Source organism: Carcharhinus amblyrhynchos, chromosome 7, assembly GCF_965287045.1.
Source record: "Carcharhinus amblyrhynchos chromosome 7, sCarAmb.v2.hapA, whole genome shotgun sequence".
Lineage (NCBI taxonomy): Eukaryota > Metazoa > Chordata > Chondrichthyes > Carcharhiniformes > Carcharhinidae > Carcharhinus > Carcharhinus amblyrhynchos.
The window spans coordinates 33909788-33928927 of NC_137330.1; the positions used below are offsets into that span (position 1 = coordinate 33909788).

General features: G+C 42.8%; 1 protein-coding gene across 1 annotated transcript in view; it reads left to right on the top strand.

Annotated features, from left to right (window-relative positions):
* Positions 1-266: 266 nt before the first annotated feature.
* The window catches only part of LOC145345361 (uncharacterized), a 60055-nt gene continuing 41181 nt past the window's right edge, over positions 267-19140 (top strand). The window contains exons 1-4 of the mRNA XM_080193178.1: positions 267-451; positions 3993-4047; positions 11901-12014; positions 16845-16903. Coding sequence (XP_080049304.1) covers positions 267-451; positions 3993-4047; positions 11901-12014; positions 16845-16903 — 413 coding nt within the window. The remainder of the gene's footprint in view (positions 452-3992; positions 4048-11900; positions 12015-16844; positions 16904-19140) is intronic.

Here is a 19140-nt window from a genome sequence, read left to right on the forward strand (position 1 = left end):
ACCGCCAGCAGTGAGCTGTTGGTTTGGGAGCTTTCTCTGTAACTTTCATCACCCATCATTCTCTGGTGATGACCACCAAAACCTACAGCTAAAAATGACCACCAGGAACCCGTGCACAGCAACCATTTTCTATTTGTCAGGTACTGAACTTGCAGTTGAGGGAAGTTCTGTCTTTCAGATGATCCAGGTTGACACTTGTTTCCTCTCTCCCCTCTGATACCAAGTCTTGCTTTTTGCTGATCAGTCTAACAAAAGCACTAACAGTCATGACAAAAGCCCATGTTGTGACTGTAGAAGATACCACACTTACACTGAGAGGCGAACCCGAGAAGGAAGGCCAATCTGGGTCACCAGAGCCCAGCTCTTGGCCCACTATCACCGTGGTAACGGACAGATCCACACCTGTTTCCTGTGGCATTATGCAAGGTGTACAGATTCTGTCCCTGGCGCTGTGAAGCAGGAATTAACCACTGTGCCACCATACAACCCTAACTATGCTCCCAGCCATTGATTCTCTCTCTCCCTCTCTTTCTCTCTCTCTCTCTCTCTCCCTCCCCCTCCTCCCTCCCTCCCTCTCCCTGCCACCACCACCTTTTGCTGGGAAAAGCTTTTTTCTGTCTATCCATTCCCCTCATAATTTTATACATCTCAATCATGCCCCCCCTCACCTCTGTTCCAAGGGAAGCAACACCTATCTATCCAATCCCTCTTCATAACTAAAGGTATCCAGCCCAGGCAATGTCCTGGTAAATCTCCTCTGCACCCTTTCCAATGCTAACACTTCCCTCCTCTAATGTGGAATGCAGAATGCACAGTACTCTTGCTGTGGCTTAATCAATGTTTTATACAACTCCAGCATAACCTCCCTGCTCTTAAATTCCGTGCTTGGTTAATAAAGGCAAGAATACCGTATGCCTTCTTAACCACATTACCCTCTTGTCCTGCTACCTTAAGGGATTGGTGTACGTGCACACCAAGGTCTGTCTGATCCTTGGTGCTTCCAGGGTCCTGCCGTTCATTTTTTAGTATTTTTCAGTAATTATTTTTAGAGCTCAGCATTTTTTAAAGTGTGTAATTATAGATAATACCACCCTGCCACCATCAGAGTTTGTGTTAAGTTGATAAACAATCAATCAACATGGAAACTAAATATTCCCTTGCTGTGGACTTGAATGCTGGCATCAACTATTTTACTTTACAGCAATAGAGACTGAGTGATTCACTCATTTTTCATTTTGTCTGTCGTAATTAGGCCTTCCCATTCAATTAGCTATAGTAAATTCTATTCAATGCTGACTGTAAATGCATTTGACTAGGGGCCACGACAGGCAGTTCAGAGAACGTGCAAGCAATGATGGCAAAAATGGAGAATGAGTAGATAAAGGTCAGCAGTCACATAACTGAGTATAAACAAAGCGGTGACAAGACAGGAGAAATAGAAGCATGGGCACAGTGAAAGGAAAAGGATGGGAAAGCAAATCGAAAAATGGCATTGTCCTTGTGGATTCACACTTTTCATGTCCATATTAATATGGATTCACAAATAATAATATCACTATAGTATTTTAATAACCATCTAGCCTGGTCCAGGGAGCCTGCATTGTATCAGGGTTCTGCATTTGACAAACTAGTTGAGAGGAAGTAGGCGTGGAGGGGTGATTGTGGGTGTGGGCTAACCCCAAACAAAACAAAATGCTGTAAGAAGAATGTGCAACAATTCTGCAAAGATGCCCGCTAAACACAAATGTTCACTGATTTCCTCTTTGGAGATAGTGTGCAAAATGATCTTATCATTTTCTTGACAAGACAAGACCCTTCAATATCTTAGTGGAAAGCACATTAGAGAAAGCAATTTTTGCACCTGTACTACATACGTTTTGATAACCTTTATTCCTCGGTGAAACAAAAATGAGTTCTTCAATTAAACAACAGCCTAGTCCATTTACTTAGTCCCAAAAGCCTGTCTACATTCGTAGAAAGGAAGTTCGATCTATATTTTCATTTGGAATCCGTGGGGATTTTTCCTCTGGGCACAATGCATTGCTGGGCGGGATCAATGGTAATGTTCCATCACAGTCTGAAGATTCATATCTGTATTTAGTGTTCAAGTCAATGAACATGCCTGTACAATATAAATGTTCTTGTGGTTAGATTAAGAAGGCAGTGTTTTTCAATTATCTGTCTTTCTCTCTCTGCTTTATAATTTGGCAATGGAACTCCAATCTGTAACAAATTGTAATAAGTAACCTTGTTTCTCCTATATTGTATAGAATAAAGTAAGAAGTCTCACAACACCAGGTTAAAGTCCAACAGATTAATTTGGTATTACAAGCTTTCGGAGTGAGGACCTGAAGGAGCAGCGCTCTTAAAGCTCGTGATTCCAAGTAAACCTGTTGGATTTTAACCTGGTGTTGTGAGAATTCTTACCGTGCCCACCCCAATCTAATGCTGGTATCTCTGCATCATGTACAGAATAGAAGCAGAGGACAAAAAAAATGATGTTGTGAATTATTTACTTAACGCGAGCCACCAAAATGTTGGTGGGAAAAGGGAAAGGAGTTGTCATCATTCGAATTAATATATCTTAATTATAAGCTGTATATTTACCTGACCTTTAGTTATCAGGGAGACTACAGCCAGAATTCTCCATTTTGCCTGCGGTCTGTTGCTGTAAACAGAGATTTGGCTGAGCGCCAAATTCTGTGTTCTCACTGGCAGCAGTGAGGGATGTGCAAGACTGGAGAATTGTGGCTTGCATATTTTTTAATCCATTTCTTTTATTTGGCCTCCCCCCACCCCCACTTGATTTAGATTTTGTAACCAATGTGCCAACTATAGTCACTAGCTCTTACCCATCTTCAATGCAGCTTCTGGAAGATATGTATTCCAAAACATGAATTGTGCCCCAGTCCATTAAATTTATAATTTGACATCGGCAAATTGGCTCTCAATGCTAAAGTTGCGTTCATTCAGATAATATGCCTGTAAAAATGAGCGTTAGTTATTCCATAGGATTCTTGCTTTGGCCAATTACTGCAGGTACATAACTGATCCAGACATGTTAAACAAGAATAAATGCTTCCTTGAGTAGTTGACTGTGCAAAGATAGAATCACTGCAGTGCAGAAGGAGGCTATTTGACCAATCGACTCTGCACCGACTCTTGACATAATACCTTACCCAGGCCCACCCTCATTTCTTGGGGCAGTAGCAGTGGTGTAGGTACTATGGTAGAGACAGCTTGATTCTTTGCAGAGCAGCCTTTGACAACTGAATAATGATAATCCACCCATACCACTGGTTACCTCGTGGCAGAGGACACAAACAACTGGAAACCCCATTGACAGAAATGGGAAGAGAAGATCCTGCTGCCAGATAATGGCGAGCTGCCACAAAACACATAGAAGGGGTGTGCAAATGCCCATCCAACGTTTATGTAACAGTTCGATGAAAAACAAAGATAGTTAAGAATCAATTATATTGCAGTGGGTCTGGAATTATGTTGATTTGATTTATTATTGTGACGTATTATTTCACAATGAAATGTATTGTTTGTTGTGCACTGTAAAGACAAAGCATACTGTTCATAGAGAAGGAAAGGAGAGTGCAGAATGTGATGTAGAGAAAGATCAACTTAGTGCGAATTACATATATACCAAGCAAGGTCAGCTAATTTTCTTTCTGAAAGGGCATTAGGGAACAAGATAGGCTTTTAGCTCCATTTTGCTTATCTTTTAATCACCATTATTGATACTGTCTTTTTATTCAAAATGTATTTAATTAACTTAAATTCTTAGCTGTCATTGTTGCATTTGAACTTGTGCACTCTAATTCATTCATCCATATCTCTGGATTACCAATCCAGTAACATAACCATTATGCCATCACCCTCTCAATTGTGTTTCTCTGGAAAATGTTTGTGAGTAAAATGCCGCTAAATATAAGGTATAAAGAATGTCATCTCACTATATTTCTCTGAATTTTCCATTGCAGATCCAATCAAAAGTACCTATTAAATAAAATGTCTACTTGTCAAAATCTTGAACCTGTAAGTAACCTTTTACCATTGCATACATAGATCTCTTGCATTGTTAACTGCTGCCCTAAAAATAATGTGCTTGGTGTTAGGAACAGTTGTTGGAGATATTACTGCTAGCAGGTCCAGTTATTAACCACAATGAACTTAGTTCATTGAGCTAACATTCAATTTTACTGGGGCAAAATTCTCAAACACAAGGAAATAAAACTGAAAATATTCTCATCTTCATTTCTGACCATGTTCTTTTCTGACACTGCATAAATTTCAGTAAAAGAATGGATATTTAAGTTTCATCCATAAGGTGCTGTGAAGTTTTGTTTCTTGCCATTTCTCCAGCCTTCCACTCTGAATCTTCATGAAAGCTATCACGTTACAGTATTAGAATGAATTCTGGTAAACCTTACGGACACAAGGGTGCATTGAATCTAATGCAGGTTAAAAATGGTGAATTGCTGTAGTACTCTAATGATTGTGCCTGCCGGTGATAGTGTGAACATTTGTGTAGGGCTTCTAATTCTGTGAGTGAGTTTATAAACCCTTCATGTCAATTCTAATTGCAGCAATAACATTTGACCCTGGGCGATCCCAAAGCATTGCATTTCCCAGAGAACAACAGACATCATGGCAAAAATTGGTCTGTTGCACAAGGACTTGGAAGAGCACAGAAATACATCTCTAGCCCCTGTGTTTTGCCTGTTGCCGTTTGTTTAGTAGCAGTATTGTGATTTGTTCTAGGCATCTCTTTCCACCAGTAATTGATAAATGGCTGCTTTAGCCAAAGAGCCATTCTGTGTGCCACTGTTTAGCAACTCTTGATCCACTTCCATGACCTTTTAGCACTGCAGCCCAACAGCTGTGTTCTAATAGCCCTAAAATTACTAGCAGTTAAAGCCAATTATGACTCTGTTTCTTTTTAGTTTCACTCATCAGTCTCATGGCAGCCATGTCACAATTTATTCCAAGGATGTTTCAAATGTAATTTACTTTTTTAATGGAACAACTGCAGCACTGTCAATGCGAGCATTTATTTCCATCCGTAATTGTTCTTGAGAAGGTTGTAATTAGCCACCATTGTAAATACAACTGAATGACTTGCTAGGCCATGTCAGACGGCAGTTGAAAGTGAACCACAATTGCTGTTATTCTGAAGTCACATATCGACCAGATCAGGCAATGAGTTCCCTAAAGGACATTTGCGAAGAGATGATATCTTTATGATGACCAGTAGTCACCATTACTAGTATTAACTTTATCAGGTTTCTTTCCTTCTTTCTCCTCCAACATCTACAGGTGTACAAGGCAGACCTTCACCTGTTCCGATAGTGCATTTTACCTGGAACAGATCATGAATCTGTCACCAGCAGCTTTTAGTTTGAGAGGCACCACTCCACACCAAGCACTGCAGGATTCCAGGAGTCAGTCCCATTTTTACTGCCTGCCATTCACACATTGGAAGGAGTTTGCTGGTTAATGCTTAACCTGTTGGCCATGTTGCAACACACCTTCCTTGGCCATTAAATCCTGGATTGTGACACAAACTTAGAGCTTCTGGCTCAGAGATAGGGATGCCACCCATAGTACCTCATGATCTCCTCTCAAGATTTGTTTAGTTGAATTGCTCACTTTCCTTTCCAGGGTTTAATTTTCTCGTCTCTGTATCAGGTCACTTTAAATTCATGGATAATTTGTTTTCAATTCATATAGTTTTTACATCTGAAAGCTCTGTCCTTCCCTCTCTCTCATCTCTCCTCCTATTCTTGTCACACTACAACACAGGATCAAGCCTTTCGGCCCACCAAGCCTGTTCCGATCACATAATCCTATCTAGACCCACTGCTTGTGTCTCTCTATTCCTCACCTGTTCATGTCTCTATCCAGATAACTCTTAAATGTCGCTAATGTAACTGCCTCCACCACCTCACTTGGCAGTGCATTCTAGGCCCCCTCCTCCCTCTGTGAAAAACATCCACTGCACATCTCAACTGAACCTTTCCCCCCTTACCTTAAACTTGTGCTCCCTTGTAATTGTTGTTTCTGCCCCCCAGAATTTTATAAACTTCGATCAGGTCGGCCCTCAGCCGCCTTCTTTCTAGGGAGAACAATCCCAGTTTATCAATCTCTCCTCATAGCTAATACCCTCTATACCAGACAACATCCTGGTAAACCTTTTCTGTACTCCCTCCAAAGCCTCCACGTCCTTCTGGTAGCGTTGCGACCAGATTGGACACAGTATTCCAAATATGGACTCATCAACGTTTTATACAACATAACTTTTATACTTGATTCCCTGGCTGATGAAGGCAAACATGCCATATGCTTTCTTCACCACCTTTTCCAGCTGTGCTGCCACTTTTAAGGATCTGTGGACCTGTACTCCCAGATCTCTCTGTGTGTCTATGCTCCTGATGGTACTGCAATTTATTTTATAGCTCTCACCTGAATTGGATCTACCAAGATACATCACCTTGCATTTGCCCGGATTAAATTCCATCTGCCATTTCTCCACCCAATTTTCCAGCCTATCTATATCCTGCTGTATTCTCTGACAAACTTCATCACTATCCACAAGTCCAGCAAACTGGTCCAGCAAACAGTTTGGGTACACTGAGGGAGAATTTAGCATGGCCAACGTACCTATACAGGGCTATGGGAAAAATGCAGGAGAAGGAAGGTTTAATGGAATGCTGGTACAAGCCTCATTTTGGGCTCTATCATTTGATGATTATGTGATTGTCAGCATAGCAAGAGGATTCAGTTTGGACAAAAAGCAAAATACACTGAAGCTTGAAGTCTGAAATCACAGAAAGTGCTGCAAAACATCATAGAGAGAGAACACAGTCCTGTCAATGATCTTTCATTACAATGGAGAGATATTAGAAATGAACTACTTTTAAGAAAATAAAGAACGAAGGAAAAGATGGGTCACAAAAGAACAAAAGAGAAGGATGTGAGTGTAGGGCAGAGGACATAGTGCTTAAATAACAAAGGGGATGGTGATGCAAGACATGTGGAAATGAAAGAAATATAGATACAAATGATGAAGTTGTTAGCAACAACGGCAGTAGCAGAATTGAATTCTGGACAACAGGCAGTTGACACCAAGACTTAAGTCAGAAACAAAGGAATTTATAATGTGGGAACAAAGAAATAGCTGACCAACTAAATACATACTTTGGTTCTGTCTTCACAAAGGAGGACACAAATTACATACCAGAAATGTTGGAAAACACAGGGTTTGGTGAGATGGAGGAAGTGAAGGAAATCAGGATTAGTAGAGAAAAGATGTTAGGGAAATTGATGGGAGTGAAGGTAAATAAAGCCTCCGGGCCTGATAATCTACAACTCAGAGTACTTAACAAAGTGCCCTGAGAAATAGTGGATGATTTGGTGGTCACCTTCCAAGATTCTAGAGACTGTGGAACAGCTCCTACAGATTGGAGGGTAGCTAATATAACCTCGCTATTTAAAAAGGGAGGTTGAAAGAAAGCAAAGAATTATAGACCAGTCAGCCTGACGTCGATAGTGGGGAAAAATTCTAGGGTCCATTATAAAAGATATGGTAGCAAACTGTTTGGAAAACAGTGGCAGGATCAGAAAATGTCAATATGAATGTACAAAAGGAAAATCATGCTTGGCAAATCGACTGGAACTCAACAAGAATGCAGCTAGTAGAGTTGATGAGGGGGAGCCAGTGAATATGGTGCAGTTGGACTTTCAAAACTCTTTTGACAAGTTCCCGCGTAAGAGATTAGCGTGTAAAATTAAAGCACATGGGATTAGGGGCAGTGTATTGAGATGGGTAGAAAACTGGTTGACAGACAAGGAATAAAGATTAGGAATAAATGGATATTTTTCCAAGTGGCAGGCACCAAGTGGAGGTGTGGCAGGGATCAGTGCCAGGAACCCAGCCAGTCAGAATGTACTGCATGATCTAGATGAGTGAATTAAATGCAGTATCTCCAAATTTGCAAATAGCACACAAAGCTGGACGGGAGGATGAGCTCCGAGGAGGGCTTAAAGATGCTTCAGTTATCCACCTAACTTCTAAGGAATGGCAAATGCAGTATAATGTGGATAAATGTGAGGCTATCTACTTTGGTAGCAAAAACAGGAAAACAGATTATTATCTGAATGGTTATAGTTTGGGAAAAGGGAATGTGCAATGAGAACTGGGTGTGCTTGTACACTAGTCATCGAAAGTAACCGTGCAGGTGCTGCAGGTGGTGAAGAAGGCAAATGGTATGTTGGCCTTCATAGTGAGAAGGTTTGAGTATAGGAGGGGTGTCTTGATGCAATTATACAAGACCTTACCTGGAATATTGTGTGAAATTTTGGTGGTCTTATCTGAGGAAGGGTGCTCTCGCTATGGAGGCAGCACAGCAAAGGTTTACAAGAGTGATTCCTGGGATGGCAGGACTGACGTTAAGAGGAGAATTTGAGTCTGTTGGGATTATATTCACTAGAGTTTCAAAGAATATGGGGGGATCTCACGAAAACCTATAAAATTCTTACAGATCTATACAGGGTAGAAGCTGGAAGGATGTTCCCAATGATGGAAGAGTCCAGAACCAGGGGTCACAGACTAAGGATATGGGATAGACCATTTAGAGCTGAGATTAGGAGGAATTTCTTCACCCAAAGAGTGGTCAGCCCATGTGCAATAATTCTTGTTCACATGTGAAGAATAATACTTTTTATGGGTAAAGTCTGCACTGAAAGTTGCAGCCTCAAAGCTGCAGTCAGCTCCCGAGAAAGTTCCAGAACAGTAAACAAAGCTCACAAGTGATCCCCACCATTCTCCCTTCTCGGTTTCCCAGGTCATGTGACTCTTACACTCTGCACTTGGATCCTTAAAGGGACAATTAGCCCACTGTTGAATTCATTATCACAGAAAACAATTGAGGCCAAAGCACTCTATGTTTTCAAGAAGTAGTTAGATATAGCTCTTGGGGAAAAAGGGATCAAATGATACTGGGGGGAAAGCAGGAACAGGTTGCTGAGTTGGATATTCAGCCATGGTCATAATGAATGGTGGAACAGGCTTGAAGGGCTGAATGACCTCCCCCTGCTATTTTTTATGTTTCTATGTTTATTTTACAAGATGAAATTTTGGGGAGAATCCATTTTCTTCACATGTAGTTTCCTTCAAGCTCAGGAGATGCCAAGAGCTTGGCCGAAATTTTTCAACTGTTGTCACTCGTGGAATCTTCCGATCCTGCTGATGCCAAATTCCCACTCTGGGTTTCCTGGTGGTGGGGCTGCATAGAACGGGAAACCCCATTGACAGCGATGGGATCAGAAGATCCTGCTGCCGGCCAATGATAGGCCATCTCTGCAGCCACGAAACATGTGGCATGGATGTTGGAAAATCCCATCCCCATGTCTGTCCAGGAGGCCGGGCTGGTTTGTTGTCACTGATTCTTTGTTGTTCCCTGACACTTCAACAGTCACGGGCATTCAGCCTCTGATCTTTGGGTAAGTGTTCTCCAAGGCAGCATTCACGACACACGACAATGCAGAGTTGCTGAGCAGTGACTGATAGCCAAGTTCCGCAACATGAGGACGGCTTCAACCCAGATCTTGGGTTCATGTCACACTATCTGTAACCCCTACGACTTGCCTGGGCTTGCAAAATCTCACAAACTGCCGTGGCTGGAGACAATACACACTTCTTTAACGTGCTTGGCCCTCCACTCACATTGTCTGTACCTTTAAGACTTGATTACCTGTAAGGACTCGCATTCCAACCATTACCTTGAAATTTGTGTTTGTGTCTGTCGATGCCCTGTTTGTGAACACAAGTCCTCCTCACCTGATGAAGGAGTGAGATTCCGAAAGCTTGTGCTGCCAAATAAACCTGTTGGACCTGGTGTTGTGAGACTTCTTACTGTGCTTACCTCTGAAGAGCCAGAGACAGGAAGACTTGGGCCATGGATATTCCAGCTTACTTGCTGTGAACATACTTTATAGAATGAATTAACAGAAACTAAAACATTTCCATTTTTCAATGCAAATTGAAAATGAGAAAATTATGTGAAAAAAAATTACACAAATGTAGGAAATGTCACTGAGGAACTGAAAGCTGTGATATGCAACACTTTTCAGAATTTCTGGCCATACGTACACAGGAACAAGGCTGTAATATATAGCATAATCATATATAGCATAATAATAATGTATAGCATGGCTACCGTTAACTTAAACCTACACCTCAAGGAATTATGTTCACTGGACAGTAGAATAGGAGATGGGTTTAGCACTTAGAAGTGGTGTCCAAGTCAACATGGCAGAGGCAGTGCAACCTCATCCTATCCTCTAGCAAATGTTCACACTCCTCGTTGACATGACAAGTCTATCTACTTGTACTCAGCTGGAGCCATTGTCAAGTTAGTCTGGTGAATTTGGCTCTCTGGTAAGAAGTTTGTCAAACTGACATTGAAATATAACAGAAAAAAGAGAAGGCAGTAGTTTACCATAACCTATTTCCAAGAAACTGGGTATTGTATCTTTGACTTTAACCAAGATCTGCACTCCCTCTCTCTGCAGCAGCCTGTAATAATTAAGAACACACAACTTGGTCAATCCAGCTGTGTGAAAAAGGGTAACAATTTAATTATTTCCCTCGAGGAAACAAAGTGAATCCGAGTGTACTAAATGAATTTTGATGAACTGAGCTTTCCTACTGAGTGCAGAAACAGTATTGCCTAATAATTCTAACTTCACCTTATCAAGTTTGTAAGTTTGTACTCCTTATAACTTCGGAAAGACTCAAGAGGCACGTAAGAACACATGTAAACATACTAATATTTGCTTCATGTCACAAGGTGGGAAATGTAGCTGAACCATGTTATTGAGCACTGTCAGTTAAGTAGCACTGACTCAGAGAATTGTTACAGCGCAAAAGGAGGCCATTTGTGTCTGCTTTGGCGACTCCACCAAACCTGAGAAGTAATCAAAATGAATATTGCCCCGTGTTAATTCCATCTAATTAGTTTAAAAGCTCTGACTATTTCTGTTCCTATTAACTTGTGTATTAATTGTATTCACTTGTTGCTCTTGCATAGATTGATGCCAGCCTTTTGGAGAATATTCTTCCTAGGTGTGATTCGTACTAGAGGGCAATAATAACCCTGGCCAACAATTCCAAAAAGTCCACACCAGAAGTTGTGAGTATAGCAAATAGATGTAGCCATAGAATTTAGAGGCTAGTGTTGAAATTTGTTAGCGAAACTAAGGGAATATGGACTGAATATGAATATGGACAAGATGAAAGAGAATAAAACTTGTTTGTATATCACAAGTCCCAAATGTTGAATCATGAAAATTATTCCATTTTAGTTTGATTCTCTTATTTTAAGAATGAGCATCACACCTAAACAATACCAGCCAGAGAGTGATGTAGGACTGACACCATTTCAATGGACTCTAGAGAAATATTGAATTTTCATGATTCAATATTTGGGACTTGTGATATACAAACAAGTTTTATTATCTTTCATCTTGTAATCAGTCCATATTCCCTTGGTTCAGCTAACAAATTTCAACACTAGCCTCTAAATTCTATGGCTACATCTATTTGCTGTACTCACAACTTCTGGTGTGGACTTTTTGAAATCGTTGGCCATGGTTATTATTGCCGTCTTGTACAAATCACACTCAGCTTCGAATGGAAATCGATGAGTGAGGTTGATGAGTCACTAGAACAGGAATAAGTTACATATGGAACAAGAAGCAGGAGTAGATGATTTGGCCCTTCAAGCTCACTCTGCCATTTCTGTGTTTTTCTTAAATAATTGTAATAGTTTTGAACATTTTTGTCTGTGTTACTAACGTTGTATGATGTATTGGCATTAATTTTGTAGAAGCGTATCAGATATGCAGTAAGGCCAGCACCAAAGAGACCTTTAGAGTCTTGCATCAGTAAAAATCCTGCAGCAAGGCGCATTTTCCTGTATTTACAAAAGACGGCACTAACAGTGAGTACTTTCAGCTGTAAAATGTAGAGACTAGTACTGTGCTTAGTGAAAGTTAAAGCTGTACCAAGTGAATGTACACTGATAACAAGATTAAAGAAAATAAGTCCAAAAAGATGCAGGTTAGATTGATTGGCTGTGTTAAATTTCCCCTTAATATTCTGAGATGTGTAGGTTAAGGGATTAGTGGGGTAAGTATGTGGGGTAACAGGGAAAGGGCATGAGTGAGGTGCAATGGCCAAATGGCTTCCTTCTGCACTGTAGAGGTTCTGTGATGACCTTGATTGTGCATCACATGTCCCAGATACTGTAACCTTAGAATCATACAATCATAGAATCCTACAGTGCAGAAGGTGTCCGTTCGGTCCATCGAGTCTGCACCAACTACTATCCCACCCAAGTCCTATCCGCATGCATTTACTCTAGCTAGTCACCTGACACTAAGGGGCAATCCACCTAACCCACACAACTTTAGACTGTGGGAAGAAACCAGAGCACCTGAAGGAAACCCAAGCAGACATAGGGAGAACGTGCAAACTCCACACAGTGACCTGAGGCCAGGAATCAAACCTTAGTGCTGTGAGGCAGCAGTGCTAACCACTGTGCCACATGAAATTTGGTTACATGAAAATAGTTTCCTTTTGACTGTGAGTTTCTTAATTTGACAAATAATTCCACATAGCAACCTAAACAGTGCCAGCGAGAGCTAGTGTAGGAGTGACACTGTGCCATAAGTGGGCTGCTTTAAATGGACTCAATACCATTATCTGCTCACAAACCTTACACAACTCAATAATTGAGGTGAATGAGTCACTGGGCCACAAAAGATTGACCTTGACTGAGGCTAGAATTTTCCACTGCCACTGAACTGAATGGCGTTTTGGCTGAGCACCAAATTCTCCAGTCTTGCTAGCAGCAGCGTGGGCATGGATGAGATCAGAGAATCCCACCCATTGTGTCCCCTATCTCTAATTTAATGTCAGCTGCCCAACTCTAACCTGGGACACTTGCACTGCATTGAAGAGTCAATGACAACAACGGCCATCACTTCTCTGTGGTTAATCGCTGGACAACATTTCCCAGTAAAAGGGATTCTGTGGGAGGCAAATGCTTTCACTTCTTAAGCTCTAGTATTTGAGAATAAGTTTAGTACAAAATATGATTAAATTTGGGGATATCTGTACAGAAAGATTTACATTGTGGAGTATACGAGAGAGGATAGACTGGAATTTTCTGTGAACGTCAGTGGGCATAAAATAAAATCATGTTCCACCTGCCAGCCACAATGGAGGGGTTTTTGTGCTGTATCATATGCTCCAGACTGCATTAATTAATCACCCATAGGGAACACGGTGTTTCACCGGTGGGCAGCATCTGATTCCCCCATCTCTCTGTGACTTTAGCACTCCCTATTTCCAGACACCGTGTTTAACCAGTGCCCCTGCACTGTGTTCACACTGTTTGCAGTCCAAGACAGTTCCAATGAAGACATGGCTTCCAAAAGCGGAAAGCATGTTGTGCCCAAATTCAGTGATTTGGTTTGATTTACTATTGTCGCATGTATTGGTATTAAGTGAAAAGTATTGTTTCTTGCACGCTATTCAGACAAAGCGTTCATAGAGAAGGAAACAAGAGGGCAGAATGTAGTGTTACAGTCAAAGCTAGAGTATAGCGAAAGATCAACTTAATGCAAGGTAGATCCATTCAAAAGTCTGATGGCAGCAGGGAAGAAGCTGTTCTTGAGTTGGTTGGTATGTGACCTCAGAGCTTTGTATCTTTTGTCCCGACGGAAGAAGGTGGACAAGTGAATGTCTGGGGTGCATGGATCCTTAATTACCCTGCTGCTTTTCCAAGATACAGTGTAGTGTAGACACAGTCAGTGGATGGGAGACTGGCTTGCGTGATAGATTTGGGCTACATTCCCAATGTTTAGTCTTGGGCAGAGCAGGAGCCATACCAAGATGTGATACAACAGAAAGAATATTTTATATGGCGCATCTGTAAAGGTTGGTGGGAGGCGTAGCCGATATGCCAAATTCCTTTAGTCTTCTGAGAAAATAGAGGTGTTGGTGGGTTTTCTTAACTATAGTGTTGGCATGGGGGAACCAGGACAGGTTGTTGGTCAGGCGTGCCTCACTGCTGTGCCTGTTGTAGGCAGTCAAGGCGCAGCGTGATGTTCTGCACTGCTGAGCAGGCTAAGACCATAAAACATACGAGCAGACTTACACCACTTGGCCCATTGAGTCTGCTCTGCCATTCAATTATGGCTGATATCTGTCTCATCCCAATTTTTCCCCATAATCCCTGATCCCCTTATTAGTCAAGAACCTATCTATCTCTGTCTTAAAGACACTCAATGACCTGGCCTCCACAATCTTCTGCAGTAAAGAGTTCCACAGATTCACCATTCTCTGGCTGAAGAAATTCCTCAACTCTGTTTTAAAGGACCGTCCCTTTAGTCTGAGGTTGTGCCCTCTGGTTCTAATTTTTCCTATTAGTGGAAACATCTTCTCCACATCCACACTATCCAGGCCTCGTGGTATCCTGTAAGTTTCAATAAGATTCTCCCTCCTTCTTCTGAAGTCCAGTGAGTTCAGACCCAGAATCCTCAACCATTCCTCCTACAAGAAGCTCTTCATTTCGGGGATCATTCTTGTGAGCCACCTCTGGACTTTTTCCAAGACCAACAGATCCTTCCTGAGATACAGGGCCCAAAACTGCTCACAATATTCCAAATGGGATCTGACCAGAGCCTTACACAGACTCAGAAGTACATTTCTGCTCTTCAAGCTGTATTCTAGCCCTCAAAACGTGAATGCTAACATTGCATTTGCCTTCCTAACTGCCAGCTGAACCTGCACATTAACTTTAAGAGAATCTTCAACATGGACTCCCAAGTCCCTTTGTGCTTCTGACTTCCAAAGCATTTCCCCATTTAGAAAATAGTCTATGCCTCCATTCCTCCTTCCAAAATGCATAACGTCACACTTTTCCACACTGTATTCCATCTGCCGCTTTTCTGCCAACTCTCCTGTCCAAATTCTTCTGCAGCCCCCCGCTTCCTCCATACTGCTTGTCCCTCTACGTTCTTTGCACAGTGGTTAGCACTGCTGCCTCAGAGCACTAGAGACCCGGGTTCGATTCCCAGCTTGGATCACTGTTTGTGTGGAGTTTGCCGTTCTCTCCGTGTTTGTATGGGTTTCCCAGGGTGTTCCGGTTTCCTCCCATAGTCTGAGAGACATGCTGGTTAGGTCCATTGACCTGAACAGGCACCAGAATGTGCTGACTCGTGGAATTTCACAGTAACTTCATTACAGTGTTCATGTAAGTCTTACTTATGATCAATACATAAACTTTTTAAAGAAGGTAAGATGGAGTTAGCTCTGCACTCTGTTAAGATGTGGATCAGGTTTGCGTATGTGGGCTTTCGAGTGTGAGAGTGATGCCAACACAGTGCAAGATAGGATAAAACATCTTGGTCATTTCAAAGACCTCAATGTTAAAACCATTTGACCTTTCTCTATATTCTTCCAATTCATTCCCAGACCGCAGAAAGGCTCTTTCTGCAACTGGGTGACAGGAGTTGTGTAAAAAATTTGGAGCTGATTCTTATCTCTTTATTGCCCTGGTTTTAGACATATACTGGTTGGTAACAGAACCAAAATCACATAATGCTGAGTTGCCAACTTGTCGCTGGAATTCTTTCCATTCCAATTTTCATAGCACCTCATCTTAGCCGGCCAGAGTTTCTGCCAGAAAGGGCTGGAGGTCTCATTTATATCAGCAAATTGGGTCAGGACATTGACTCCATTTTCATCCTAGTCTCTGCATTGCTACCACCTTCAACCCAGCCACAAACTCTGGGTGTTACAAGTCTAGAGCATGAACCTTAGCTTCAAATAGGGAAAGCTAGAAGTCAGTTTGGTTTTTATTTTGGCTGCAGTCACTTACATGTTTTGAACCTTAACTTCCATTATGACACTTCCTTGTGGTTGAAGGGGGCAGGGGCGGAGATTGGAAACAACTCCCTTGCTGTTGTAAACTGCTGCTTCATTTCACTCCCAGAACTTTCACCCACCTCTTCTGAGGTGCTGCACCTGACTGATTTCTGATTAGCTGCCCCATCAGATTACCTACCCTTCCAACCACCGAGCTCTGATGAACACACTGTGGTTGGTGCTAGCAGTTCACCCATTCAGTGTGAATGAGACCTGTCCTCAAAAACTGACTGGCTGGAGCAGGTGGACCGGCCCACAGCCCACCCAGTGTACTCTCAGTTTGCAAATGGCCCCCAGTATCACTTTACCTCTGAGCTTTGAGTTTGAATCCAGTTTAAACAATTGGGCTAAGAAGCTTCTTATGCTGCATTCTACCCATAATTCAGTTGCACGGTCTTAACATAATTCCTGGTGAGTGAGAGTCCACAGCATCAATTTGCCATTTGAAAAACCACAGGGATATACAATCTGATGTAAAAATGCTAACAATCTGAGGGTGCTGTTCTGAGGTATTAAAATATTAAAATTGTGGCAAGAGTAGAGGAGCACTATTGTTTTCACATTGTTGTACTAGGCAGTTAAGTGTTCCAAGTGGAAAGTAGCTGGAAGCCCAGTTTGGCGAGAATGTGTCTGTTCCATCCCTTACCAATAGAGAAATCTTCCTCCCAGTTTATTTTGTCCTGGGAAGGCAATGACATCAGTTTTCATGCTGTAGAGTGCAAGGCTATTTCTCCCAAATGCCTTCTGAAATTTGCATGTAGCAATGCAAGAACTCATTGTAAACCCATTGAGCTCAGGAGAGAGTCAAATTCATTCCATTTGTGTCCAATTCCAGATCAACCAGAACCACCAGCTGTTGAATAAGTCATTGGCCATCAACAGCGTGCCGAACAGGTTTGATTCTGCCTTTCAATTATCTTAATGAACAATGTTTGCATTTTCATAGCTGCTAACAGATAAAATTAATAAAATACACATTCAGTTGCCTACAAGAGTTATAAACATTTGCGTTACTAGTTTATTGTAAGTATTCATTTCAATTTACAATAGAAAAGATTCCGGAAAGCCATATTAACTCAAAGATATTTTTATTTGTTTATGTGAGCAAGGTAACGCCCAACTCTAACTGCACTTGAACCACTGAATTCTATGTCATACAGGCACTCTCACAAGAGTTCAAGGGATCTAACCCAGTGACAAGTGAAGAAATGACAGTATAGGGCCTGATTTAACCATTTTCATTCAGAGTGCTGAATCTGGGCGTAATTCAGATCCGACTTAGGAATCTGCTTTTAGGTGCCTCCATACGCACTCAGCCTGAAAAAAAAACCGTGGGTCAGATTTTCACACCCAGAACGATTGGAGCGCTGAAATTTGAAGAAGTGTCAGATTGCTCCCGGGCCGCAGAAAGCGAAGAAAGTGGCTCAGGAACAAAAATCAGGAGCGATGGTCCCCACGGGCATCATTGTCCCCCTTATCCATCAACCCACCTGCTACCCAGACTGATCGTGACTCCCTGCCCCTTTTACTCCCAGCACTGATCATCCACAGAGTGGCAGCTGACCATCCTGTTCCCCCCTCCCCCCCGCCTACCAGAGATCCATCTGCCCCCCTCCCCCACCAGCGAGTGATTGGGCCTCCACCCGTCTCCCCCTGCCAGAGAAACATCTTACCCCCACCTGCCCCCTCAGAGAACAATCTGGCCTCACTCCCCCCCCACCAACCCCCCCATAGGAACATCTGACCCACATCCTCCTCTCTCCCCACCACCACCAGACAAGGATCCCCCACCCCCCCGCCCACCAGAGATACATCTGACCCGTCTCCTCCTCCCCCCCCAGACCAGTCAACAATCAAGCCTCCCCCCTCACCCATAAGACAATGATCGGCCCTCACCTCCCACCACCAGACAACAATCGGGCCTCTCCACCCGAGAATGATCTGAGCCGCCTCGTCCTCCTCCTTCCCCACCACAGATCTGCGTCAGAGGGCCCTATTTTACCATTGCATCATGGTAAAGTCAGATGTGAGGCCATGAATGCGATCTGCACCCACATCCGCGTAGACTGCCACTTCATCGAAACCCGGGAGTCGCAGCGATCCGAATCGCGCCAGAAACGGGTGCAACGTCGATTTAAATGTATTTCAATTGAATTAATGAGCTGCCCACCCAACTTTATCAGCATTTCCCCCATTTACCGCTGCATTCACCAATCCGGAATCACGCCAAAATGAACCTGCTGAATAAAAGTCTGAATCGGGTGCTCCAGCTGGTGAAAAGGCGAGTTCAGAGCTTCCAACAGCTCTCAGACTCAGATCAGTGTTTGGGGGTGGGGAGGGAGGCGGGTCAGATCATTCTCTGGTGGGGAGGGAGGCCTGATCATTCTCTGATGGGGTGGGGGGGGGAGGGAGGCCAGATTGCTCTCTGATTGGTGGTGGGGGGGTGTGTGTTAGACGGATCTCTGGTAGTTGGGGGGCAGGAGTTCGTCATCAGTCTGGGCAGTGGGGAGGGGGTTGGTGGATAAGGGCGACAGTGATGACTAGACTATCACTCCCGCTTTTCGCTCCCAGGCCACTTTCTCCATTTTCTGCGGCCCAGGAACGATCTGACACTGGCGCGCTTTTTCAAATTTTTTCCAACTGTGCATGTGCAGTTCAGAGCTCTGATTGTTTCGGGCGTGCTAAGCCCCGCTCACAGCATGATTCAGATTCTGAGTCAGAAAGCCATTGGAAGCTCTGAACGCACCTGTTCAGCAGCTGGAATGCCCGATTCAGACTTTTATTCAGCAGATTCATTTCAGCATGATTCCAGATCGGCGAAAAAGGCGGTAAAGGTGGAAATGTTGATAAAGTTGAGCGAGCAGTTCATTAATTAATTGAAATACTTGCAAATGCATTTAAATCGCTGTTGCGCCTGTTTCGGGCGCGAATCGGATCGCCATCATTCCCAGGTTTCAGTAAAACGGCCATCTGCATGGCACAGATCATGTTAATGGCCTCACAGCTGACTTCACCATGTTTTCACACCCAAAAACGGGCACAACACAATGGTAAAGTAGAGCCCATAGTTCCAAGTCAGAATGCTTTATGACATAGAGGGAACTTGGAGGTTGTCGTTTTTTTTTGTGCAT